Below are 26,537 nucleotides of genomic sequence, written 5' to 3'. Positions count from 1 at the left end.
CAATGAGGACTTCACTGGTTGCATCCCCACACATACCCCCACCTACCCCCTTTCCACACTTTTCTTCTTGCTTCGATCATTCCTAGCCTACTGTAAATTTTATTTGTAGCTCCTATTTGTTATTGGTCTCCCTCTTCTTTACTAAAAACTCCAAGAGGGCAGGGTTTGCATCTGTTTCTTTTAATGCTGTATTCCTCAGCACCCAGAACGCTGTTTGGCACATATTGGCACTCACCGAAAAGTGACCATTTCGTTAATTAACTGGCAAAATACCCAAACATAAAAGAGCTCAACAAACATCAGTCCCTTCCATCACTCATAATTAGCCACCAGATGCAAGTAATTTAGCCACTTAGACCATACTTTGTTCCTGCCTTGCGTTGGGGACAGAGACAAACTCTGCATGCAGGAGGTTATACTTGATTGCAGCAGCGGAAAGTATTCGTAAAACAGTTTTGGTTTCCAAAGTTCTATAGCATGAGCCTGTGAGGCACCAGTGCAGGTATTACCTCCACTCCACATTAGAATAAACTAAGGACCAGAGGAGTTAACTATTCTGCTCAGTGCTGTAACCCCACATCCTGCAGGAGATTCTGGGTGGCAGGGAGTTTTTCCAACGAGGACGCTTCTCGCTAGGGGTAGCTCTGCAGAGTCAGCGACCCGGCCGCCGCGGAATCAGCTCGCCCTGGAGTCGGGGGGAGCCTCTTTCCCGGGTGTGCCCAGGTCCGCAGTCGGGGTATGAGGCTGACACAGCCAGGAAAAGGCGGCATGACCGCCGGTCGACCCCCCGCCCTCGCCCTTGGAGCCGTCCCACCGCCCCCCACCGCCCCCCTAGTGCCCGCGTGGGTGTCCGCGCGCAGCGTCCCCGGCCACCGAGCCCTCGGCCACAACCGCGGCGTTGGAGTCGCGCGAGCAGAGATGAGGGGCCCCAGGGCAGGAGCAGCGCCCACCGGGCTCCCGAACTGGGAGACCGCGGACAGAGGGCGCCTCCCGGAGGATCACGCCCCTCTGACCCTCTTCTCGGGGCGTGACGTGAGTGTAGGAAGCCTCTGCCGGCTTGCTGCCGGTGCTAGAGATGGGACTACACCGGGGGCAGGGGTTCCCAACGCCCCCCCAGGCCAAAGTGCGATCCAAACCACTTACAGTTGGGAAGCGGTACTTTTTATTTATTCCTACCGCTACCCCTTCCCCCCACTTCATGTGAGAAGTGGCTCTTCTGTGAATCATCTCCTGCAATCCAGAAGGCCCGTGGGAATTCAGTGGGAGCCTGAACAAAGCAGAGTTTGTTTTCTCCACCCACAGCTGCATGCCCCATTTCCTGGTCAGCTTGTCCTTTTTCCTTGGATTCAGCTGTGGCGGAAAATGACTGTAGGTGTCTTTGCGGTGACCTCCAAAACTGCTCAAAATCAGCTATGTATGAGAGAGAGTTTCTGCTTTAATCTCTGGTCTCCCCAAACATATATTACGTGATAGGTGTAAACAGATCTACCCATTTATAGATAAGGGGTATATAAACAGACTGATTTCATTTCAGTTGTCAGGTGGATTCTACAAGCAACTATTGAACTCCAACAATCTGTAACCTTCTGCTAGAGCCAGACACCGTGTGGCCCTGTGCAAGGTTTTGCAGCAGCAAAGATGTATATGGGTAGGTGCCTGAAAAACTTGGGTGTCTGTTGCATGGTAGCGGAAATGTAAGTGGTCAGAAAGGGATGCGGGGCTATGTGGGAATGAGGCTGGAAAAGAAGGTGGAGGCACCCAGCTTTCAAGAACCCCCTGAAGGAGTGTGTACTGTGACCTTAAAGGCAACAACAAGCTGACGAAAGAGTTCCAGCAGGGACTTGACATATGTGATTTCCTGTTTGGAAATTTCACTGTGATCTTAGGGGAGAGACTGGTTTTAAGGCGTTAGGTTTCTCTGCTCTGGTTATCGGGTTATTGCTTAATGTTTTGCTATTCTCTAGGAAGTTAGCAGCATCCCCAGTTTTGGCCATCTGATATGGGTGTCATGGAGCCACTGCAGCTGCACTGGAGGTTGTGGAGAAACACCACGAGCACAGAGTTGCTGAAATTGTAAAGCAGGTCCAGGGCAGATCAAGCGCAGTCTTCCAGCCTCTTGGAGCTATAGCAATGGCAGCAACTACTGTGCTATTTGGTTTATTGCTCTCCAGACAGAGATGAGTTAGTGTGGGAACATAGTAAGGTTACCACTCCAGTAACCTCCACTAAACTCAGGGGAATAATTCAAAGGAATGGCACAAAAGAATCAATGAGCTTGTTTCTAGTGAAATACAGAAAAGAGACCAAAAATAAATAAATAAAGTATCCAAAGCTATGTAGGAAATCTTAGTAATCTGGAAACTGGAGAAAGTTTGAGGGGAAATAAGAAAGAAACAAATCAAGCATGTGCCAATCCCTACTATTTGCCTCTCAAAACAACTCTGGAGGATGAGAAAATTAATTGTCTAAAAGATTCATTTAGGCCTAGGTCAAATAGTAATTGGTATAAAGATTGAACTCACTCAATCCACATTATGTTACATTTTTCTCAGTTTCGCGTATCAATGAGACGTCCCTTTGTTAACTGATCCCCTGAGAATTGATGGTTGATGTGAATTAAAATAAGTGAAGCTTGGGTGGGCAGTGATGTCTTAGTGGCAGAGTTCTCACCTGCCATGTCGAAGACCTGGGTTTGATTCCCAGTGCCTGCCCATGCCAAAAAAATAAATAAATAAGTGAAGATTTTGAAACCAAGGACCTAGACTTCAAAGTTGACTATTGGCAAAAAGTTAAGGAAATAAAAGGTATCTAAGCCAGAGAAAGAAAGAGAATCCAGCAGATATTGAAGAATCAAAAGAGTAAATTTTCTAAGCCGTAGGACAAGAGTTATAAGAAAAACAGGGTAGGAAAAAAAATACTTTGGTTGCAAGCAACAGAAAAAAAAATCATGCTAACTTAAATAAAACAAAGGGAAAGTTTATTTTAAGTATACAGGTATGTCTTCAAGAACCCAGAGGCATAAAGGCAGAAAAGGACTGGAACTAGGAGATTGAAGGTTATCAGGAACTCCAGGAGTTCTCTTTCACGCTGTTTTTTCTGGATGTCCTCTCAGTCCATATGGTAGAACATCAGTGCTCTTTGTTTCAAGATTTTATATCTTTTTATCAAGAGATAAAACCAGACTAAGATTATAATATCTTAGTTCTAAATATAAGATTCTGGTAAAGGGGCACTGTTGAGTCCTGTTTGAGACAGATTCCCCATGTCTGGTCCATTTATGTATGATCAAAGAGTAATTTCTAAGGATAAAAAGTAAGAAACTAGAATATGTGGGGCACATATTCAGAAGGTGTTCACAACGGTGAAGTAATGAAGTAGAGATCATTCATTCATGGTTGCCATAACTTTTGAAAATGTTACTTATTTTATTGGTCCCTAAATTGTGAAAAGTTATCTTAAGGTTGAATCCAACCCTTACATTTCCCAACCTCCTCTGAAGTCAAGGGGCAGGCATTTGATCAAGGCCCTGCCAATAAAACACTCTTATATTAAAGTTTGATTTGAAAGAGAACAAAAGGCACCCTAAATTGGACAGCAAGTCTTTTGGTGCAGGTGATGGCTAGAGGGCAGGGAAGATTTGATCAGCAGACCAGTTATGCAGCAGAATTCTGTGGGAGGGGGTGGCAAGGTCATTTCCTCAGGCCATATCAGTGGTTGGACTCTGGGCATCATTTTACAAGTTTAACCTTTCATTCTTTCTTTTCTGCTTCAGGGAACAAGATTAGATTCTGTTTTCTTCATCTAAGAATCCTAATGATCTTCACAGAGGGTCATTTAAAGTTGGTAGAAGATGGGTAAAATTTAACATGACAATTAGAATTGCTAAAAGGTCATTAGTTATGTCCACAAGAGCATCTCAATGGATTGATGATTAAAAAAAATTTTTTTCAGAGGAATTGTTTCATTATGAAAAATTAGAGAAAACAAGAAAAAACTCTCAGTGACTTTTAAGTGCCTTACCTAAGAAAATCATGTTTATTTTTTCTCTATTTTCTTTTAGAAATAGATTCAATTCATCCTCTCTAATGTCTGTGCCATGTTTTGAACAAGATGTCATCATTCCCCATTGTGTTAAAAGAAGAAACCAGAATGTTGGGGGTAAGAATTACGTGCTACTAGGGTGAATAAATGACTTGGTGTTGCAAGTTCCAAATATTTAAGTAAGGAGATACTGCCTCCTATATCTCAGAATACTGAATCCTAGCAAATAAACCCAGATGATCCTACTTCTGCAATTTCCTCCTATGTCTACGTGTTTCTATAAAGAGTTTGAAGTAAATCTTAGGACTTATTAGGCCTATGGGGCCTAAATAAGATAATGAGGTCAGGGGCTTATAGTTGAGAAATAATCTAGATCATAGGTCTTTACAAACATTCATCGTCTCACAGCGCTATGCTCTTGACATGTTTCCTCTGCATTCATCTCAGGCTGGTGAATGGGCCACTATTCCCACACCTCTACTCTGATCAAACCTAGCATGCTACACCTTCCTTCTTCATACACCCTAATTAGTGTAGGATCAGAATCCACAACTGTAATATAAAGTATGTTTCAGGAGAGTGCCCAAAATCATCAGGGCCAGAATATTATGAGTCGTAGAACTGACTGTGAGTCCTCCCATCCCATGGTGTTGAGAGTCAAAATTGCCAGCAGAAGACCCCACTGTCCCATTAAGTAGTTGAGGGGGTGGAGATGGTAGAAATGTGTCAGAGAGAAAGAGTGCATTGCTGGCTGTATTCTGTTCTCTCAGAGATGCTGAAGAATCCGGGGCTTACACTAGCTCCTTCTGCAGAACTTCCCTGGGCCCTTCACCGAATTAAGCCTACAGAGCAGGGTTACCAGATTCCAAGACCCACTGGGTTTTGATCTCCAATCTAGCTTCAACTCTTGTATTATAATATTGCTGAGAGATGGGAATGTAGTGCTGATAAATTATTCATTTGGTAGTGATTTGGCTGTTAGGAACTAATGAGGGAAAAGGCCCTGGAAATCCCACTTCTGTTCATCATAGTTGAAAGGCCCTACCATAAGAAGCTGAATCCCTGGCATTATAATTCCAGGAGTTTACTTTTACTGTGATCTAACCATTGGGCCAATATGACACACCTGTGAGCTGGGACTGACAGATAAGGCTTGAACATCAAGACACAACTAAAACACAGGAAAATATTCACTAAATGATAGAATCATTTAAATGAAGAGTTCCAAAATAATAGGATTCTTAGGGATTTACTACCCCATCTTCACTCCTATTTGAGCAAAGCTCAGGGTTATGGCCCAACAAGAGTTTCAAAAGTTAATACTGACTTAGGAAGTGGACAGAGCAAAAGGAAATTAAAAGTCCAAGTTCCAGGAAGGAATGGATGAGAAAATGGAGGTGAAGTCAGAATCTTCAAGTCAGATTGGCAGAGGAGAGCAAGTGCCAAATCTGTGCTTAGTATTGGCAATCTTGAACAGATAAGAGGAAGCAGGGGTAGAAGGAATCAGCAGAGATCACAGGTCTTCTCTTGGAACACCCCAATTGTGTGTTCTCTTGACCTGGCCCATAAACAAGCTCCTAAACAATTTACCTGAAAGCAACCAGTCCTCTCCACGTTTCTGGAAGCCCTCATGAATAATCCCTATATGGGCTACATGGGGTGATTCTGAACCCTTTTATAGTGCTACCTTCCTCCATTCACTTTGACTTCCCAATTTTTTATAATTGTAATGAATGATCAAAGAATAGCAGGAGAGACCCCTGTGCTTCAAAAATGCGAAAGCTATGTTCATTTATGCCTCTTCTGTCACCCAATTTGTAACCCTCTTCAATTATGATATTTTTTATGCAATTTACTGACATTCTTTTCTTACAGGCTGCCCAAATAATGATTGGTGTGATTCATTGTGCTTTGGGATACATCTGGATACAGTTATTTATCTCACAATTTAATCCACTTCTCATGATCTACCTGCCTATAGTCTTGCTTTCAGGATACCCATTTTGGGCAGCCCTCTTTGTGAGTAAATTATTTCATTCATTTATCCAATGTATTTAGTGACTGTTTGTGTGGCCAATGTGCTAGAGATGCCACTGTGAAAATATACAGTTTCTGCTGTCAAGGAATTCATTCTTGTATCAATTGAAGCTATTTTAAAATGATAAATTATCATAAATTTATTCTATCTAAAAAGTCCGTTTTGTTGCACGAATGACAAGAATGGTAAGATTCCCAAAGGACCAATCTGTAAGTCTCTTGTTTGCCAATTATAGAGGTAACCTGAGAACCTGAGATTAATTGGTGGGCAACAGAGGGGACTTCTAGAAGCTGTTCTGCAAAAGAAGAGATATCAGGGTGGCATTGGCCCAAGAGAAACTTGAAAGAATTCAACAGGGATTTCTAAGTAATTTATACTATGTCACGCAGCATGGAGTAAACTATTCCACATTTTTCTGTTTTCCCATGTACTTCTCAGTAACCTCTGACTGTCTCACTACAGTATTTTTAGTCCATTGACTCAACAAATATTTACTGAGTACCTACTATGAATCAGGCTCTGCTCTTAGTGCTTCAGTTATATTAGTGAACAAAATACACCAAGATCTCTAACCTTGGGTTCTAGTTTGCAAGCTGCCAGAATGCAACACACCAGAGACAGATTGGCTTTCAATAAAAGGGGATTTATTTCATTAGTTCTTCAGAGGAAACACAGCTAACTTTCAAATGAGATTCTTTTTTACATGGGAAGGCACAGGGTGATCTCTGCTGGCCTTCTCTCCAGGCCTCTGGGTTCCAACAACTTTCCCCGGGGCAATTTCTTTCTGCATCTCCAAAGTCCTGGGCTGAGCTGCTGGGGCTGTGCTACATTGAGCTCTCTCATTTAAGCACCAGCCAATTAAATCAAACATCATTCATTGCAGCAGGCACGCCTCCTAGCCGACTGCAGATATAATCAACAACAGATGAGGTTCACATGCCATTGGCTCACGTCCGCATCAATAGACATGACCTAGCCAAGTTGACACCTGAATCTAACTACCACACCTTGTAAAACTTATCTTCTACAGAGAGAGAATATGTTAAAAGATGAAAAGGACTGAATAAAAATAAAATGAAGAGGAGGTAAGGACAAATGAGGGTGGGAGTGCAAGTTGCAATTTTTTATAGGACCACCAAGGCTCATTGAGAAGGAGACATCTGAGCAAAGACTTGAAGTAACTGAGGTGATACTCCACTAGAGTATCTGGAGGAAAGGTATGCGAAAAAGGGAGCAGTCATAGAATGAGAGCAAGCCTAAGGTGTTTTTTGAACAAGGCCAATTTGCATGAAGCAAATTGAGCTTAAAGATGGTGTGTGGGAAAAAGTTCAACTATTTGACAGGAGGCAAAGTAATCTGAGAAAACGTAGCCATTGTAAGGACTTCTACTGAAAAATATTGCAGACCATTGAACAGGAGTGACATGATCTGACATAAGTACTAAAGGGTCATTAAAAATCATAAAGGAAACAGTTGAAAGCAATGAGACCTCTTGCAAGCTGATTAAATTATCCAGGTGAGAGATGTTAGTGGCTCTCACCTGGATAATTTTAGTGGTTGATTCTAAATATTTTTGATAATAGAGTCCATGGAATTTTCTGATTGATTAGATGTTGGAATATAAGAGGGAGGATAAAAAGAGAAATAAAGAAGGTGCCAAGATTTTGTTTGGCTCGAGCAATTAGAAGAATGGAATTGCCACTTACTAAAGTGGCCAAAGCTATGAGTTGAACTGGTTTGAGGGGGGAAATTTCAGGAGTTAGATTTGGGGCATCTTGTGTTTGAGATCTCTTTTAGACATCAGGCAGAGACATTAAATATCCTATTTAAATATGAGTCTGGAGTTTGGGAGAGAACTATAAATTTGAGGTTATTGGCATATCCACGGTATTTAATGCTGTGAGACAAGATGAAATTACCAAGAAGTGATCTCATCTTGCATAGACAGAAAATAGGACCAAGATCTGACTCCTGGGGGCCTCTAACATTAACAGTTCAAATTAAAGAGGAGAGACCCGCAAAAAAAAAATTGAGAATAATGAGAAAAACAAAGAGTGTTTATCCTCGAAGCCAAATAAAGAAGCAGGGTCAAGGAAGAATGAGTAATCAATTGTCAAAGACTACATATAGAGATGAAACAAGATCCAAAATCATCCATTGAAGTCATGAGTTGATCTTGACAAGAGCAGTTCAATGGCAAGGCAAGGTGGGACTGAAAACCTGATTGGAGTGGGTTTAGGAAAGAATTGGAAGAGCAGGTGACACGTTTATTCAACTCTTTGACTCTTTCATTGACTTTTCCTGCAAAGGAAAGAAAATTAGTGTGGCAGAACCTGACCAACCAAATACAGTCCATTTTTGTCCTGTTGTAGGACAAACTGAGTCTAACCTCAGAGTTATGGTGGGAATCCAGTAGGAGGCTGTGAGCAGTATTTATCCAATGTGGATAAACCATGCCTGAGTTACATGTAACTACATGCCATATTATTAGTATACTACCCTACAGGAAGAAAGCTGCCATTACCCTCAGAGTCAATCGTGAAGATCAGTCTGTCCATTCCCGTCAATTGTTCACAGATCCACAGTGCAAACACACTGGATCAAAATTTCACCTTACCACTGGTCTCAGCTGGTTATTTTCCCTAGGTTCTTTACTTATTAGTTACTTTTGTTCATTAATTTTTAAACCTAATGTATGCACTTACACAAACCATCTCAATTCTATTTTGCACTAAGAGGATATAAATAAAGAGGCAAATGTGCATATAGGTTTTTTCAGTATATTTGCATGTCATTATTGAAACATGGACAGTGAATGCTTGCAGGAACCGGACCCCAGCAACCCAGAGAAATGACGGCGAATTCCCAGAGGGAGGGACATGCACTGAGGGCTAGATCCTTTGGAGTGGCAGTTTCTGCCCTCTGAGATGCTCCTCCCCTGGGCCTTTAGAAGTCTTGATGCCTTTCGTCATGTAAGTCCCAGCTCAAATGTCACCTTAGAGAACTCTTGGAAGACTCTCTTACAATTTCACCTCAGAGTCTCCTCTATCATTTCACCCTGTTGTATTTTCTTCATGTCTTAATATGACCTGACAAAATCTTCTCTATATGTGTGTTTATTGCCTTTTTATTTATCTGTCTCAATTACTCCATTTGTAATGATTTGTCAGAAGTTCCACTTTTCTGAGAAAGTAACATGCTCTGCCTGACCCCCCACCCCCGTTACAGACCATGGATACTGGTCTTTTTTTTTTTTAATGCCGTGGGAAGGTTGTTTGTACACATCAGCCTACATCAATGAAAAAGATCAATTCCTTATACACCAGAAACTAGTGTCCTTTCAACCAGTGCCAGGAAACAGTGAAAGAATCATCAGGACAGGCTACTTTTGGAAGACAATACGTGATTCTTGCATTAAAAAAAATAAACTGCAGATTAAATGTTTTGAAACATGTTTTCTGTTAACAAAATATTTTTCAAGAACAGTATTATTAAACTGATTTGAAAGTGGGATCCCTAGATTATAACAGTGTATGTATTTTCTCCTAAAATAGCATGTTGATTCAATAAGCAAAATTTTATTTACCACGACAATGCCATGAAATCATATGAGAAATATTCCTTTAATCCATCCCAAATACAAATGTCACATTAATTCAGTAATGGTCTCTCTCATCTCTGTCCCAGAGACCCATGAATTTACTACCGACTGACTGTTTCAGGGACTACCACGTAACTGCGGTAGGGATTTTGGTTTTTCAGCCAAATTCTTCCCCGAATTCAATTACTCTTTGGATGTTGTTGAGATTCCAGGGAGAAGCTGTCTCCATAGAAAACACCAATGTTTCATTTCCTCCCTTGGATCCTGTAAGGAGGCTCCCACAGCTCTGGAATAACTCAGGCCCTGTTCACAAGATTACTTCTACAAATCAGACATACATTCCCAGTTGGAGCAAGGAGAGGATCTGTGTAGAGAAGGAATTGGATTTTCCCAAAAAAGCAGTATTTGGGCAGGAAACATGGTCTTAGGAAAAAAAAAAATAACAAAAAAAAAATGCTATCCATCCCACATATTTGCAGGAAAGACACATCCCCTGTCATGTCATTAGTAATCTCCATGTCATTGGTGTGAAGTCTGGCCTTCCAAATAGATACCTAGGAGTTGAATAATTTTGGAATTCAGTATGATCACTAAATCCAGGGAAGTTGGATTTAAGTGCTAATCCAGAAAAAAAGTATATGAGTGTTTGTATTTAGGGAAATAGTAACATGAACACAAAAGTATAATTTGGATTTTTGTAAAAAGATAATTGCATAAACATGGCTCATATACCTAATGTTTGAAACACTGTAAAGTCTTCTAAATTGACGCTAGTTGTATAGTTGTGATGCTACACAAGAGAAGATGTCTATGCATGCAGAAGAATTTATACGTCTGAGAATGGGTGTGTATGGACAAACCTCTTACAGTCTCTTGTCTACTTCCCAGAAGCAGAGACCTCATGCTCAAAAAAATAACATTACATGTAGTGAATACATGGAAAATTGTATTCACAGATCCAGAGTATCTGATAGGTACTGATAGAAAGACAAGTTTTTACCAGAGGAACTGCCAGATAATTCATGCGAGAGATGATATTCATGATAAATCATACAAAATAATTTATTGATATGGCAACACTTGTAGGGCAAGTGAAAATTCATGCTGTATAAAACTCATATTTGTGTGTTATGTCTTCAGTGATCACCCATCACTTACCATCAACATTCTTAAAGCTTAGGGAACAACAATCCTAGAGTCAATTTAGAAAAATCTTTGGCTGGATTTCGCATCAGAAAATTCATAGTGAAATATAAAATGCTTTATACTGACCCTTTACTACACAATGCAACAAAATAAAACTATTGAAATTAAGTAAGACAACAGTGTAGGATTTTGAAATGACTTGGGTTCACTGAATGATGAATTTTGTATTATGAAATGAGATTAATTGACTAGATCAGCATTTATATGTAAGCAGCAGATATTATTGCTTAAAATCTAATATGTTGGTCACATTAATATTTTCTTTTTATGCAATTCTAAACACAAAGATTGAATCACTCAAAATAGCTTTGAATGTTAACTCAAATGTTTAGAGCACAAAATTATGATTCTTAGCTATTGTCTTAGTATTATAATATATGTACATAGCAAGGATGCAAACAAGCACAAATAAACACACTTTAATAGTAAAAAGAAAAGAATATTATTGAAATTGTGAGAAGAATCTCAGGTGATATACTTAAAGAAAAGATATTTATGTGTGCCCCGTTTTTGTTCCTAGTTTATCATGTCAGGATTTCTTGCAGTAGAAGCAGAGAAAAGGCGCTCCTCAAATGTGGTAAGACAGAACAATTGGTGCAATTTCAGAGATAAATATTTAATTTGTTAAAAACAAGGATATCAGTAAAGAGGAGATATCATTGCCTCTGAAACAGTAAAAATCTACCCCAAATGCTGAAATACAACATAATTTTATAGGTCTCTTTATTTTTTAAAAAATGTATATACTCAACAGAATCCTGTGCTAATATCATAAGACATCAAAATAATTCAGAATGCATGAAGCAAATCAGGAACTCAGAAATGGAAATTTAAACAGTATATGCCATTCATTGCAAATGGAGATATCAATTGTGATAGAAAATATGTGTACATGATACCTTCAGGCAGTGAGAGAGAGAAGTGTGTGGTAATATGTGGTGTATGGGAGAAATAGTGATTCTAATAATAATAAGTTAAGATTTATTGAATGGCTTCTATGTGTCAGGTGCCTTATCAAAGTATTTTGTATATTATCTTACAATACATTTTATCAGCTGGCTAATGTTGTTATACTACACCCCTTACATAGATAAGGAAATTGGTATACTAAGAGTGTAAGCAATTATCTCTAGATCATTTAATTTGTAAGTGATAGAGCTTAACTATAAACCCACACAGCTTGGATCCAGAACCCTAACCATTAACCATTGCTTAGGGGATATGGCAAGATAAACAATGCTTGGCCTAGAAAGTCTGGGGCAAAAATTGCAGAAAGAGTGCTATTCAGCAGGTCCTGATTCAAAAATAAGACAGGAAACAGATAATCTATGAATCCAGCAAAACAGAGTAAAGAGACACAGACAGCTTGTTTAAATTTCCCCACACATTTACATGTATTTTTTCTTGTCATTTCTTCCTGCATTTCAGCATTTCATCCAGGGGCGTCTTTTCCTCTGGCTAAAAAACTCCCCTTAGTATTTCTTTCCGCACAAATATGCTAAACAATAGATTATCTCAGCTCATGTTAGTCTGCAAACAATCTTATATTAATCTTTGCTTTTGAAAGATTCCTTAACCCTATAGAGCATTCCAGGTTGGCAATTCTTTTATTTGATTTCAGCAGCTTAAAAATAACATTCCATTGTTCTGGCTTCCTTGCTATCATGAAGTTTCTGGGTTTTTTCTTTGCTTTGTGCAGGTAGTCTTAGTTTTGCTCCTTATCATGTAATGTGCTGTTTTTCTTCCACTACTTTTACAATTTTCTCTTTACCTCTGGTTTTCAGTGGATTCACTGTTAAATGTCTTGATGTGGTTTGCTTTGTATTTAATTTTTTTGTTGATTTGTATTTGTTAAAATTTGGGATTGATATTTTTCATCAATTTTGGAAAATTGTCAGCCACTTTCTCTGAAAAGGATGCTTTTGCCCAATTTTGCCTTTCTCTTCTTCTGTACTTCTAAGATTCCAATTATACGCATGTCACGTGTCTTCACTATGTTTCACGTTTCCCACACTTTTTTCCTTTTTCTATTATTCTATTTTTTCTCTTTACTTCTGTTTTAACATTTCCTATTTCTCTTCCCTCCAGGTCACAATATTGCTCGCTGTTATATCTAATCTGTTGCTAAACTCAGCTACGGCATTCTCTACTTCAATTATTTTATATTTCAATTCCAGAATTTCCATATGATTCTATTTTCAGACTCTCATTCTTCTGTGAAATTCTGTATCTTTTCATCTGTATTCTCTATTTATTTCTATTTTCTTGGACATACCAATCACAGGTATCTTAAAGCACTTATCTGTTTTAACTCTAACAACTGGGCCACTTGTGAGATGTTTTGTCTTTTTTGTCCTGGTATTTTTTTTTAAAAATGGTACTGTAGTTTGATTTGTCAAGTCATGAATGGCAAAAAAATTTAGATCTGTGAAAAGTGTAGGAATGTCAGCTTGTGCTAAGTTCTTCCAGGGAGACTTCACCCATTCTTCACCTTGGCAGATAAACCAGGATTGTGGCTGGATGTCCATTTGGATATAAATCCGTATACCTCTCATTCCTCTACCACTCATAGACCTTTCCATGGAGAACCCGGTGTGCTTGCTAGAAGCCTCCCACTGGCATCCTGATCTGTGTTTGTTCAGCACAATTGCACTGCTAAAAACTCTTTTCTGCTTTTCAGATGCTTTCTTCTGAACTCATTGGCCTTCTGATGTGCAGTGCTTCTCTTAAGAGAAAAATTAGTGGTGTGTCTGGCTCATTTCCCTCTCTTCTTATCAGAACCTCCGGTTTCCAATTTTGTCTTTGCAGCTCTGCAAGAACGCCAAAAGCTAAGCTGATTCCCCGCTCCACTAACAATATCTTTCCATGCAGGTGAAATCTAGAACCCCATCCTCTTGCCCTCACCATCGAAAGATGGGAAACCATCTTTAGAACATGTGCCCACGTCTCTGTGGCCTCCTTCCTCTGTCATCGTGGCCCTGTTTATTCTTGATTGTTTGGGCAGCTTTCTGATGGCTTCACATAGATGGGGCACTTTTTGTAGTGTGTCCTATTTTTCTAATTCTTCTAAGGAGGAACACTGGTCTTTCACAAGCTGTTCCATCATATCCAAAAGCATAAATCTGCAGTACCTCTAGGGTCTCACTTTTGTTCTAGTTCTGATATCAATTATTTGTGTCTTCCCATTTTCTTGACCAATAACTCCAGGGGGTTGTTAACTTTATTCTTTTAAAGAAACACCTCTTAAATTTTTGTTAATCCTTTCTCTCTTGTACATTTCTTTTCAGTGTCATTAATTTATATTCCTGTCTTTATTGTTTCCTTTTCTCTATTTTCTTGAGGTTTCATTTGACATTTGTATAACTTCATCAGACTGATGATGTTCGGATCATTAGTGGCAAAAAAGTCTTAAGAAGTAGCAATTTCAGGATTATTCCATTAAAAAACTTCCAGTTTCTAATGTAATTTTTCTTCCAAAAACATTACTTTATTTACTATTTGAATCAGTCAATATTACCTGAAATTCAGTAATTCCTCTTTCATGTGTGACTTTTGTTTTTAACATTTTAAATCAAAGTATATCACAAGTGCAGAAAACAGACAAAATATAAATATCAATCTCAATGGATTATCACAGAGTGAACCCCAAGGTAGCGCCCTTCCAGGTGCCACATATCAGAAAATTCCCTCAGATCTTTTCTCAATAACCCTGCCTCCCCCACTTCCCAAAAGTAACCAAAGTAATGTACATTGTGTGAGGTGGTTGTTTTTTTTTTTTTTTTTTTGCATGGGCAGGCACAGGGAATTGAGCCCGGGTCTCCAGCATGGCAGGTGAGAATTCTGCCACTGAGCCACCATCGCACCACACTATGTGATTTTTTTTGTAAACTCAAAAATCCACCTAACTTCCAGAAATGTACATTTTTACAGAATTCTTATTGATTTCATTTTCCACTTATGTGTTTTAGTTTATTTAGAATGCTATGTCATGGACAATGAAAAGCAAATCAGTTGAAAGATATGAAGGTAAAAATAAATACTGACTATATGAAATATTAACCATAGCATTTTGTGGATATTAAAATATATAAAGAAATCAAAATACACAGCAATAGTATATAGGTTTAAATGGAAATAAATACAGAGAAATGAGCTCTTTGAATTTTCTGTGCAGAGGTAAAAGTCCCAATACCCATTCTTTTATTTTTCACTATTATGCTTTAGCAGCTCAATGTTGGTTGTTTTAATCCCTAGAAGAATGACAAGACAAAGAAGAAAGAAAGGGAAAGTGTGCATAACTCTTAATTCTAATAGAGGGTTAGAAAATAGAATAATCCATTTGAAAGAAGGCAAGAAAGAAGGAAAACGGAACATAGAACAAACAGAACGATAGAAAGCACATAATAGGACAGTCTTTTAAAGCAAATATATTGCTAACTCCATTAAGTTAAAATTCCCTAATGCTACAATTTAAAGGCAAAAACAATTAAATTACAAAAAAAAAAAAAAGAGACCGCCTCTGTTGGACTCCAGAGTAGGTATGGTCCTGCTGACACCTTGATTTCAGGCTTTCCAGCCTTCTGAACTATAAGACAATAAACTCCCATTTTTTAATCCAACTAGGTGGTGGTACTTTGCTAAAGAAGACCTGGCAAATTAAGAACCAGCCATTTCTGAATGCAGCCCCTGCATCAAACACTCTCTAATGACACACGATCCATCCCATTTCATCTTCAAATAACCCTGAGACAGGTGCTGTGATTATCCCAATTTGTTAAAAGAAAAACTGAGCCAGAGAGTGGATAAATAGCTTGCCCAAGGTCGTACGTTGAGTGAGTGGCAGAGTTAGAATTTGCATCCAGACAATCTGATTTCAAAACTCAGTTTCTTCTCACTCTCCTACAGCCACTAAACTGAAATCCATAATCTCAATTTCAGGCTTCATCATGAAACATCTAATTCGCTCCCCTCTGCCCTATGCCAGGCTAGTCCCAAGTCTATTTTCAGGTCTCATTAAACTTCCCTACCTCGTTCTCCATAAGTGTGCTCCATGCCCATCGGATTGGTTTTGACAGCACCCTGGCTGACTCTGGGTTTGGGAGGGGGGACACCAAGCTCATGCAGTTGGGGAAGGAAAGCCCAATAAGGAAAATTTTTATTGTAATTAAAAAGCTGCCAGGGCTCCTTTCTCCCAGGGTCTTGGAAATCACAGGGGAATTGAAAAGGCTTGAAGACCTAAAGTTCACTAGCTTCATGGTAGTCTGCCCCTTCATAGCACACTGCACTTACCCATGGTGTCAGTATTTATGAACTTTGACTCAAATTTACTGTCACCTCTTTGTCCTGAACCCATTAGACTCTAGCCCTTTGAGTTTAGAGACCATTTTTTGTTTGCCCCAACACAGTGCAACTTAAGTATTTTGTTTTTAATGAGTGAATGAAGTTAATGCTTGCAGCATCAGAAAACAAACGAGTCTCCCTGGCATCCTGACAAATTTGGAGGTTGGGGGTTTGAGTTCGGGAAGATGAGAAATGATAACAAATTATAATAAATCTCAACTTGACTATGATTGCTGATAATGCAAACTAGTAACTTCATTCCAAGTTGCTTGTTCCACATATGACTAGTTGACGTTTGTGTCTATTCCAGTTGTTATACACCATAAGAGCGAACATCCAGAGTTCTGCCCTTGCAGTGATTGGTCTACTTTTAATTGTAGTTGAGTTGGTTCTCCTTTTACTGAAACAAGGACGTATGCAATGGCTGCATGTAAGTGCAAGGTTTTACAATATTTTTCCCCACCATTAGAGGCTTATACTTTCAATTTCTTGGTAAATGATCAGAGAGTTTTTTGATGCTGGACAAATGTGAAGGTGACCCAAACTGTTGATCCATATTTAGCATGATCACAAATAAGAATCCTAAACCACTGAATATATCTCTAAACCCATAACCACCAGAGACCTCAAGAAATCAAATAAAGAGCAGTACATAACATAAAATAGTGTTCAGATTATTGGAATTCAGAAGAAGGATGCTGGTGAGGACACAAAAGCTATAAATATAAACAAATTTTTCAAAATAAGGATAGATCTGAGGCTGGCAGCCTCACTAATGTACTAGATATATTCTAATTGTCTTTGTCTCCCCAGTACCTATTATAATGCCTAGAACTTAATGAGTGTCTAATAAATGTTTATTGAACAAATAAATGAATGATCTCAATTAAACATCCCTCTGAAAGTATTCCCAGGTTAAGTATATAAAATTCTCCTGAGAATCAGTAATCAGAAACTCTCTGGACATAACAGACAAGTTCCAAGTTTTCTGAATATGCCATAAATTCACCTTTTCTTGACACAGCACTATTTTTTTTAAACTAAACACTGGATGTGAACATCAAAATAGAAGAAAGATGAACTTATTGGTCACAGGTTAAACATGCATGGGGTCTCCGTTTCTTAAAGTTATGAAGTCCTGTATATTACATTATCACTTCAGGATTTCAAAGACCTGATGGAATTAGAACAAAGAAACGAATTCTAATTCTTTTTCAGCAAATTTTCAAGACGACAGGGTAGTCAGATCACAGTCCAGGATTTTTACTATTTTAAGCATTATGGGAATTTTTGTCATTTTAGGACTATGTCTTAATGGAGAAAAAGGAAGGCTTCAAGAATTCTACCTGAGCTCTATCAAGTGTTCATATTTCTTTTTGGTGTCCATCTTATGCTTTATTGACATATGAGTAGGGTCTGTTTTTATAGGTTGTAGGAATAAATAAGAACACTCTAAATACTTGACTGAGCACCTAGCTCTTGGGTCTTTGAAAATATCAGTCGTATATATCAAGCACAAAAGGCGTAAAGCAACGGCCTGAGGGATCACAGTACATTCAGAGTTCAGCCTGCCACATCCCCTGAAAGTTCATTTTGTTATACATTGTGGCTGAATCTTATCAAGAAAATTTAATGACAATTCTGTAAAGGATAATGGATTTCAATGCCTACAGCTGTTATTGAGACGATACTGAAGTGCTGTAAGGATGAGATAAAATTAGAAAAACCTCTAGTATAACATTTCTAATTTTAAGACCTAAAAGCCTATCTCCATAACGAAACCTGGAGCATGCCATACTGAAACTCGTACTCCATATTCTTGTTTGCTAGTATCGTCATGTATGCATAACAGATTCATTCCCAAATGCCAGAAGTCTGAGGCTTAGTAAAGACGTTGCCCAGGGCTGGTGAGGCATACCGAAAAAGTTCTGAGGCTAGGAACCCCCACAGCACTTTCCTGATGGCAGAACGGTTTTGGAATTACAAGATTCTTTTTGGCCTTTATGAAAATTTACTCATATTACCCCCAACCACCAGCTCTGTCTACTAAAAACTGCCAGAAAGAGCAGCCTTTGTCAGACTGTGGGTACCTGTTCTCCTAAAGAAACCATTCAAGCTTTTAGAAAAGAATCAGAAACTATCTGCTGCAAGTACGTACCTGAATATTTCTAGGTTCCTTGTTGAAAATAGAGTCTCTTCTTTGTCCATGGACACACTGTTTTGTATTTTTAAGTACCTAGAATAATGTATTTTTAGAATAATAATGACTGAAGCTAAATATACATAATAAATTGCTTACATTTTAATATTCTACCTCATCCCACATAGGGTTTGAAGGAGTTTAAATAGTTTCTTTAGTAATATAATTAAAATAAATTTCATAAACAAGTGTTGAAGAAAAGTGTATATTAGCCTACATTGTTATGGGCATATAGTATAATCACGTGTGTTAGGTTGAACTGTATGAATTACTATTAGACTGTTTTTGACCTACAAAATACCGGTTTTATATGGTTCAATCTGATATGTTAAACTATTCCAATAATTGCAATTTGGAATATTCTCTTTGTGAAATTATGGGAAAAAATAATGTAAACATATAGGTTTTAGGATCCTGTGAATTACCAAAATTGAGTCACAAATTTTGCTCTAAGCTTCCTGGTAGGCAAAATGAAAAGGTAAATTCAATCATTATATGATTATACTTGTCCATTAGGCAGAGAATGTTCAGTTCATCATGGGTAAAGAGCTTCCTTTAATGATGCTTTGCTCTGAAATCCTTTACTCATATAGAGTTCAGTATAATAGATGCTGAGTCGTGAGGTCTGTGGCTGGGAACACTGCTATCCCCAGTATCTAGGATAGGACTGGGTTGAGAAGATGCACTTTATTTTATAAATACATTGACTAGTCACTGACTGTGAATAACAGCACTCCTTCAGCAAATGCTAGAGCAGCTTCGATAAAACTATTTCCTTTGAAGACTTTTGAAGAAATGCCAGGGATACGCTATAAAAACTATTTCTATGAATAACCAAGAAATGGCCCAAGAATGCTGCTTCTTGATGGCTTAAGTTGATCAAGGGGTAAAAGCATAGAGAGTTGAGGATTTCATGAGATTGCATTACTTCAAGCGACATTTCATAAATAATTCTTGGGTCCTTGATAAGAATTGGTATTTCATAAATAATTCTTGGGCCCTTGATAAAATTGATAATCAGACCATTCTCAGATGTATGTATGTTTGCTGGCATGAGTCGTTTCTTTGGAGTTGGTAGTAATGTTCCCTTTTTCATTTCTGGTTTTAGTTATTTCTCTCACCTCATTTTTTTTCATTGACAGTCTAGCTAGAGGTTTGTCCATTTTATTGATCTTTTCAGAGAACCAACTTTTGGTTTTGTTGATTCTCCATATTGTTTTTTTTTTTTAATTCTCTATTTCATTTATCTCCACTCAAGTCTTTGTTTCTTTCCTTCAACTCTCTTTGGGTTTAGTTTGTGCTTTTTTTTTTTTTCTCTATGACCTCCAGTTTTGTGGGCAAGTCTCTGATTTGAAATCTTTCTTCTTTATTAATGTAAGCATTTAAAGCTATAAATTTCCCTGTCAGCGTTGCCTTTGCTGTATCACATCAGTTCTGGTATGTTGTGTTTTCATCTTCATTCACCTCAAGATATTTCCTAATTTCCCTTGTGATTTCTTTTTTGACCCGTTGGTGGTTTGAGTACAATTGTTTGAGTCTGAGTACAATTGTTTAAATTCCACATATTTTTGAAATTTCCATTTTTTCCTCCATTATTGATTTTAACTCCATTGTGATTGGAGAAGATAAATTGTATGATTTCAATATCTCTCTTTTTTTTTTTTCTTTAATACATGGGCAAGCACCGGGAATCGAATCCGGGTCCTCTGGCATGGCAGGCCAGCGTTCTTGCCTGCTGAGCCACCGTGGCCCGCCCGATTTCAATATCTTTGAATTTATTGAGATTTGTTTTGTGCCTTAACATATGGTCTATCTTGAAGAATGTTCCATGTACACTAGAGAAGAATGTGTATTCTGCTGCTGTTGGGTAAAGGGAAGTGTTTTATTTATTTATTTATTTATTTATTATATGTATGTAATCTGTTTGATCTAAAGTATCATTCAAGTCTATTTCCTTATTGATCTTTTGTCTAGATATTCTATCCATTATTGAAGTGATGTATTGAAACCTTCTACTGTTAATGTAGGACCATCTATTTTTCCCTTTAAATATCACTGTTTGCTTCATATATTTGGGGATCTGCTGTCATGTGTATATATTTTTTTATGTCCATATGTTTTTATAATTGTTATGTCTTCTTGTTGAATTGGCCCTTTTTTCAATATATAATGACCTTCTTTGTCCCTGGTAACAGTTTTTTACTTAAAGGCTATTTTATCTGTCACTAGCTACTGAGCTTTCTTTTCTTTACTACTTGCATGATATATTTTTTCCACCCTTTTTCTTTCAACCTAATATGTCTTTAAATCTAAGGTGAGTTCTCTTGTAAACAGCATAAAGTTAGGCCATGGTTTTTTATTCATTTCACCATTCCCTGCCTTTTGACTGGACAGTTTAATCCATGTGCGTTTACATTTTTTTTGTTTGCTGTATGGCAGGGTCACATTTTATTATTTTTCCATGAGTATCCCGTTATTGCAGCACCATTTGTTGAATTTTTATTTGGTTGGTCGGTTTTCCTGTTTGTTGGGAAGTGCACAGACCGGGAATCGAACCCGGATCTTCCTCATGGAAGATGAGAATTCTACCACTGAACTACCCTTGCACTCCCTCATCCATGTACATTTAAAGTAACTTACTGTTAATGCAATATTTTATTATCTGGCATGATTTGGACATGAAAATATTTGTAATGCCATGAGGGTTGTTAAAATTAAATAAGCAGATAGCCCATTCTATGCTCTTTAATTCCATTTGAAGAGCAAGGTTTTCATTCATATGGATGACCAGCTCTCAGTGTCTCTCAAATAGCCATAGTCATGGCTGAAAGTTTTCTCCAATCCAGCACATGTATCAGGTTCCCAATATTTTACCCCATAAATTGTGTTTGAAAATATTTTAACTAGAATATTTAAGAGAATAGTGTTCTATCACTCAAACCATCCTTATAGAAATACATAGTAACACTCCTAAAAAAAAAAAAAACTGGAATCAAGGATCGTAGCTTCCTAGTCACCTCACCCAGAAAAATGGATTGCAAGATTAATAAAAAGTTAACTAAAAAAGTTGGCACTTAAAATTAATATAGATATTAGAGCAAAACAATGAAATTGAGGACCATCTACCCAAACTGTTCTTTTTGTTTTAAATAATCAATATCAAATACTATTAGTGGTGATCATTAATGGGACCCCTAGTCTATGGAAGTCACTCCAACTTTGTGACCAACAGTGTCATTGGGATTTAGTAGGATGCCTGTCCTCTGCTCTAGATACAGTATACCAGGAGACCTCCCAAAACCTCTGGTCTAGATACAGTGTACCAGGAGATCTCCCAAAACCTCTGCTCTAGATACAGTGTACCAGGAGATCTCCCAAAACCTCTGCTCTAGATACAGTATACCAGGAGATCTCCCAAAACCTCTGCTCTAGATACAGTGTACCAGGAGATCTCCCAAAACCTCTGCTCTAGATACAGTGTACCAGGAGATCTCCCAAACCTCTGCTCTAGATACAGTATACCAGGAGATCTCCCAAAACGTTTCAATTGTTACAAAGTCGTTGAAGATCCAAGAGAAACCAAGCATAGCCTTTTAAATGCCACTTACAAATATTGATTATGTACCAGACCAATCTCTGCTCCCCTTAATCTTCAGTCATGTTCAAATGAAGTTATTTTATATGGATCACTAATTATAGTATATTCATGAAGTATCACCCAAAGTTTGCTCCAATTTGCAGAGAATGAATAGAGACCATAATTAGTCCTCTTATGTGTTGATATAGTGTGAAATGGCAAAATGCATGTGGGGAACAATTTAATAGTATTTACCAAGAACCAAGTTTCTTAAAATCCATTTTAATCATCCAAAAGATGGAAAGAGTTGTACAAATCAAAAATGTGTAGCAAGCTTAAATAAATTATTATGTTTCCACTTAAATATGATATAGCTCTTAAGTATTACAATGTAATTGTAATGTATTGAAATGTAAAATAATGCTTAGGGCATGATTTTTTAAATTTTTTAATTATGAAAAATAACATATATACCAAAAAGCAACAAATTTCTGAGTACAATTTAACAAGTAACTGTACAACAGATTTTAAAGTTTGCTATGGGTTACAGTTTCTTGTACCTACTCCAAGACACTGGAGACCAAAAGAAATAATCAATATATTGATTCAGAAGTCATATTCATTTGTTAAATCCTATTTTCTCTATTATACTCTTCTTTCTCTTTTTTTCTTTTTTTTGTGAAAAATGGCATATATACAAAAAAGCAACAGATTTCAAAGTACATTGCAACAGTTAATTGCAGAACAGATTTCAGAGTTTGGTATGGGTTACAATTCTACAATTTTAAGTTTTTATTTCTAGCTGCCCTGATGTTTTTGAGACTAAGTGAAACATCAGTATAATGATTCAGCAGTCATACTCATTTGTTAACACCTACCTTCTCTGTATAACTCCACCATCACCTTTGAGCTTTCTCTCACTCTCTAGGGGCATTTGGTCTATGGCCATTCTAACTTTTTCATGTTGAAAGGGGCTGTCGATAATATGAGATAGGGGCATGGAACTAGTTGATATTTTGGAAAGTAGGGCATGATTTTAAATGGAAAAAAAGAGTATATATAACTATTGTTATAGTTACAACTATAATAATGGTGATGTATGAGAATGCATAAGAAAGCAGAAATCACAGACTTGGAGCCGGTCAGACCTGGAATGGAAACTACCTAAGGGAGACAGTATTGAGAAGGGCGCCTGGAACAAAATTCTGAACAACTCCAACATGCAATCATACAAACCACCGTGGGAATAACAATGCTACCTACCACAAGGGGCTGTTGCGTGGACTCGTGAGATAATACATGTAAAGCATGTAGTACAAATGCTTGACACATCTAGTAAGGGCCCAAGAGATGTCTGTTATTACAATTATTATCATGTCATTAGACAAAAATCATCACAAACTGTATTAAAGCAATGAGATATTCCAGACAAGTTTCCCATTTTCTAAACTTTTTATGATTTCATGTTACCTTTATGATTTTGAAATTTTAGAAATGTAAAGATCTGTAAGGAATATAGGTTTTTCCTTTTGTATTTAGAAAAGTGGAGTGCTCCTTTCAGTGTATTTGGGAATATTCTCCACCTTAGAATTGTTGCTGGCAAAGAAGGTGGCCAGATGGGGGATCCAAGGATATCGGCGTGGCACCTTTCAACGTTAACGTAAGTCTTTCATTTCTCTGCCCGATTAGGAAGTATTGGCTTCTATTGTGAACCATGCTAAGGGATTAAAGTTTCATAGGAGTTGTTTGTAATTAGTGTTGCCTCTAAACACTGAGTGTGGGCTGAAACAATCTGGACTAAACTGTATGTATCTGTATATAAATTAAGACAAACAATTCTCCCTAAATAAAACTGTAGGATTAAAAGATTTTATGTTCAGAGCCTCATGAAAAAATACCATAGGAAATTTATCATTTTGGGGGTTCAAGTATTTCCCATTTGAAAGGTCATCAATCCTCTAGGTCTGTGGCCTCGAATTATCAAGTAAAGTTTAGTTACTGCACCTGGGAACCTGGCAGCAGAAGGAAGATAAAACATGTTGGGAGGGAGGGAGGGAACAGGTAATGACAGGTCCTGTTATCACACACTAATGGCCCTGGATGAAACCAGTGAAACTCAGATCATTCAAATCCCCAACACTCTAAGCATCTCCCCGGACTAGGCCAACAGCAGCCCTGGCATCCAAACTCATTCACAACTCACTGAAATTGAGTCAACCTCTGATCTGATAGGAAGGCAGGAATGAATATAAAGGACCCAAACTGTGTGAGAAAATGGGGAGGCACAAGAGAACCTCAGATCAGATGACTGGTAATTGGACTGGAAAAGGTAAATCCCAGCCAAATCCTACCCAAGACTTTTGAGATATGAATGATGGATGATGCTAAAATAAAGGAAAACTTCCCAAATGAACATTTATCATATGACTGGAGAAACTATCAGCAGCGAAGATAAAATTTTAGACAACTAAGTTCAAAAGCTATACATGATCCAGAGATCAGGTCCTCAAAACTCCCAGTTCTCTGGAATGAAATCCAATCCACACATTTTGAGAAAAGAAAATATTTTTCACTGTGCAAATGAACATCAAGGTAAACTGGGAAGTAGTTGGGTTCCCACCCAAGAAAATAAACTTGTCATCAGATGATTTCATTTCCCTTGCACCAAATGTACCAGGTTAATTGAAAATGGAAATAATTTAACTTAAAAATATTCATAATGATAAGAAAATCTGAACAAGGTAAGGGGCTACAGCAATGTTTGAGGAGGTGAGTGATGGGAAATGAATGCTATGCTTGGGTACCAGACTCATGCTACAAAGTGATGCTGGCATAAGCTAGAATTGGAGGTGGGGGGGGGGGGAGAAAAGGAGGAAAGACTGAAATATATTTAAGAAACCATATCTGAAGGATGTACAGACTGTTATAATTTGGGAGTGGCTTTCAACTGATGGTGGTAATGTTAACTGGAAAGGAAAAGGGAGTGGCTTTGGGTCAGATAATAAATTCACTCTGGGAGTTGTTTTAGCTGAAGTGTTCGGGGGTCAAAATATCTACTGAGAAGTTGCAGATATGAGCCTAGAGATCAGTAGAGAGATATAGGATTGAGATTCAGCTTTGGGAGTTGAAAATTTATAGGTAGTTGTTCAAGATCTGGCTATAAAAGGCCTTGCCCACGGGAGCTACTATAGAACCACAGTTGTAAAAACCAGGAGGCATGATGGTGACCTAAATGGTATAGGAATATAAGAGGAAAACCCGGGCAAGACCAGGTTTGTGCCATCAGGAAGTACAGGTAGTAAAGTGGGAAGCCCAAGTTCTAGCTAAAGTCACTCAGATGGGTTAAAACAGAAATCATGATTGGTCCTAGCCAAAAGCAAAACAAACAAGCAACATGCCACAGGAGACCACCAGAGTCTGCAGGCTAATTGCAGCCCCTCAATTTCTAAGTCTTGCCCCTCTTCTGGAGCACCTGACCAACGGTGACCTTACTGGAAGAGAGAACCAGTGGAGAATCGAATGTGGGAAAACAAGGGAGAAGAATTTCATCAAGAAAATTTGGGCATCAATAACACGGCTTTATATGGGAACCCTGCATTTTATGCATGGTTGTTCTGTAAACCCTCAACTTCTCTAATAAAGAAAAAAAAGAAAACTTTGAATGTTAAGTTATGTTTTGTGTATTGTTTACAGTTACGCCATAACAAATGGCACTGGATAAACTGCAACCTCGTGTTAACTATGATGAATTAATGAACTACACTCCATTTATTCTAGATTCTTATTATTGCATAATTACCATGAAGCATAGCATTAAATTCTTAACAGTTTGAACTTGATTACTTTGACTAGAAAATTAAATATTCATGTAAGTCTAACCTACATTTTCATTAGTTTCTAGCCTAAAAGAAAGAAGAGAAAAGAGAAACATCAAAAGCAATTGCGTTGATTTCCGGGAAGAAAAAACCCTCAAAGGTGAGAATATACCCATTAACATTTCAAACTGACCGCAAAAACCAGAAAAATCCTCTCTAACCAACTTTTCAGATATGACTCAACCAACACAGAGGAATATGAAATAGAGAACTTGAGAAGAGGCTAGGCGCCTCTCAGAGTCCAACCATGGGTTCACCTCATCCCTAGCAGAGTCACATTTATTTTAACATGACTGTGTCCTCTCTCCCAGTCCCTGCACGCTCTGTCTCCAACTGACCTCATCAGGTCAGGATGGCTATTTAACTGAAAAGAATTTGAAAAGTTATTTAGTAGGATGATTCGATAACTTAGATTAAGTCCATTTTTTAGACTGTTGTTGATGATCAGTTTGCTAACACTCAAATTACCTCAGGTTCAAGGCACAAGGAATTCCTTTTCTCATGTATTAAAGAGCTGAATCATCAAGACCTCACTCCAAGATGAAAAAGCGTAATGGTGAATGAAGAAAGAATGTCATCATTTTGTTCAAGCAGCTTTCTAGAAAAAGCCCATCTCAACATTTCTTTTTTCCCATTGTATAAATAAAAATTAAATTGGA

At 38.0% G+C, this 26,537-nt stretch overlaps 1 protein-coding gene across 2 annotated transcripts; it reads left to right on the top strand.

Moving 5' to 3' along the window:
* The first annotated feature begins 878 nt into the window (after positions 1–878).
* LOC143646766 (membrane-spanning 4-domains subfamily A member 12-like) lies at positions 879–26,537 on the top strand. Of its 2 annotated transcripts, none has more exons than XM_077116102.1 (9): positions 879–1,032; positions 1,535–1,648; positions 4,061–4,158; positions 5,917–6,060; positions 11,407–11,463; positions 16,537–16,656; positions 23,543–23,663; positions 25,898–25,978; positions 26,352–26,537. In XM_077116102.1, exons 3-7 carry the CDS (start codon positions 4,111–4,113, stop codon positions 23,660–23,662), a joined length of 489 nt encoding a protein of 162 aa, XP_076972217.1. In that variant the 5' UTR covers positions 879–1,032; positions 1,535–1,648; positions 4,061–4,110; the 3' UTR covers position 23,663; positions 25,898–25,978; positions 26,352–26,537. The 2 variants fall into 2 exon arrangements, with proteins under 2 accessions (XP_076972217.1, XP_076972218.1); XM_077116103.1 differs by having other exon boundaries at positions 879–1,038.

This window comes from Tamandua tetradactyla, chromosome 9, assembly GCF_023851605.1.
Source record: "Tamandua tetradactyla isolate mTamTet1 chromosome 9, mTamTet1.pri, whole genome shotgun sequence".
Lineage (NCBI taxonomy): Eukaryota > Metazoa > Chordata > Mammalia > Pilosa > Myrmecophagidae > Tamandua > Tamandua tetradactyla.
Note: the sequence above shows the minus strand (reverse complement) of the source record. Positions and strands in the feature narration are given on the sequence as shown.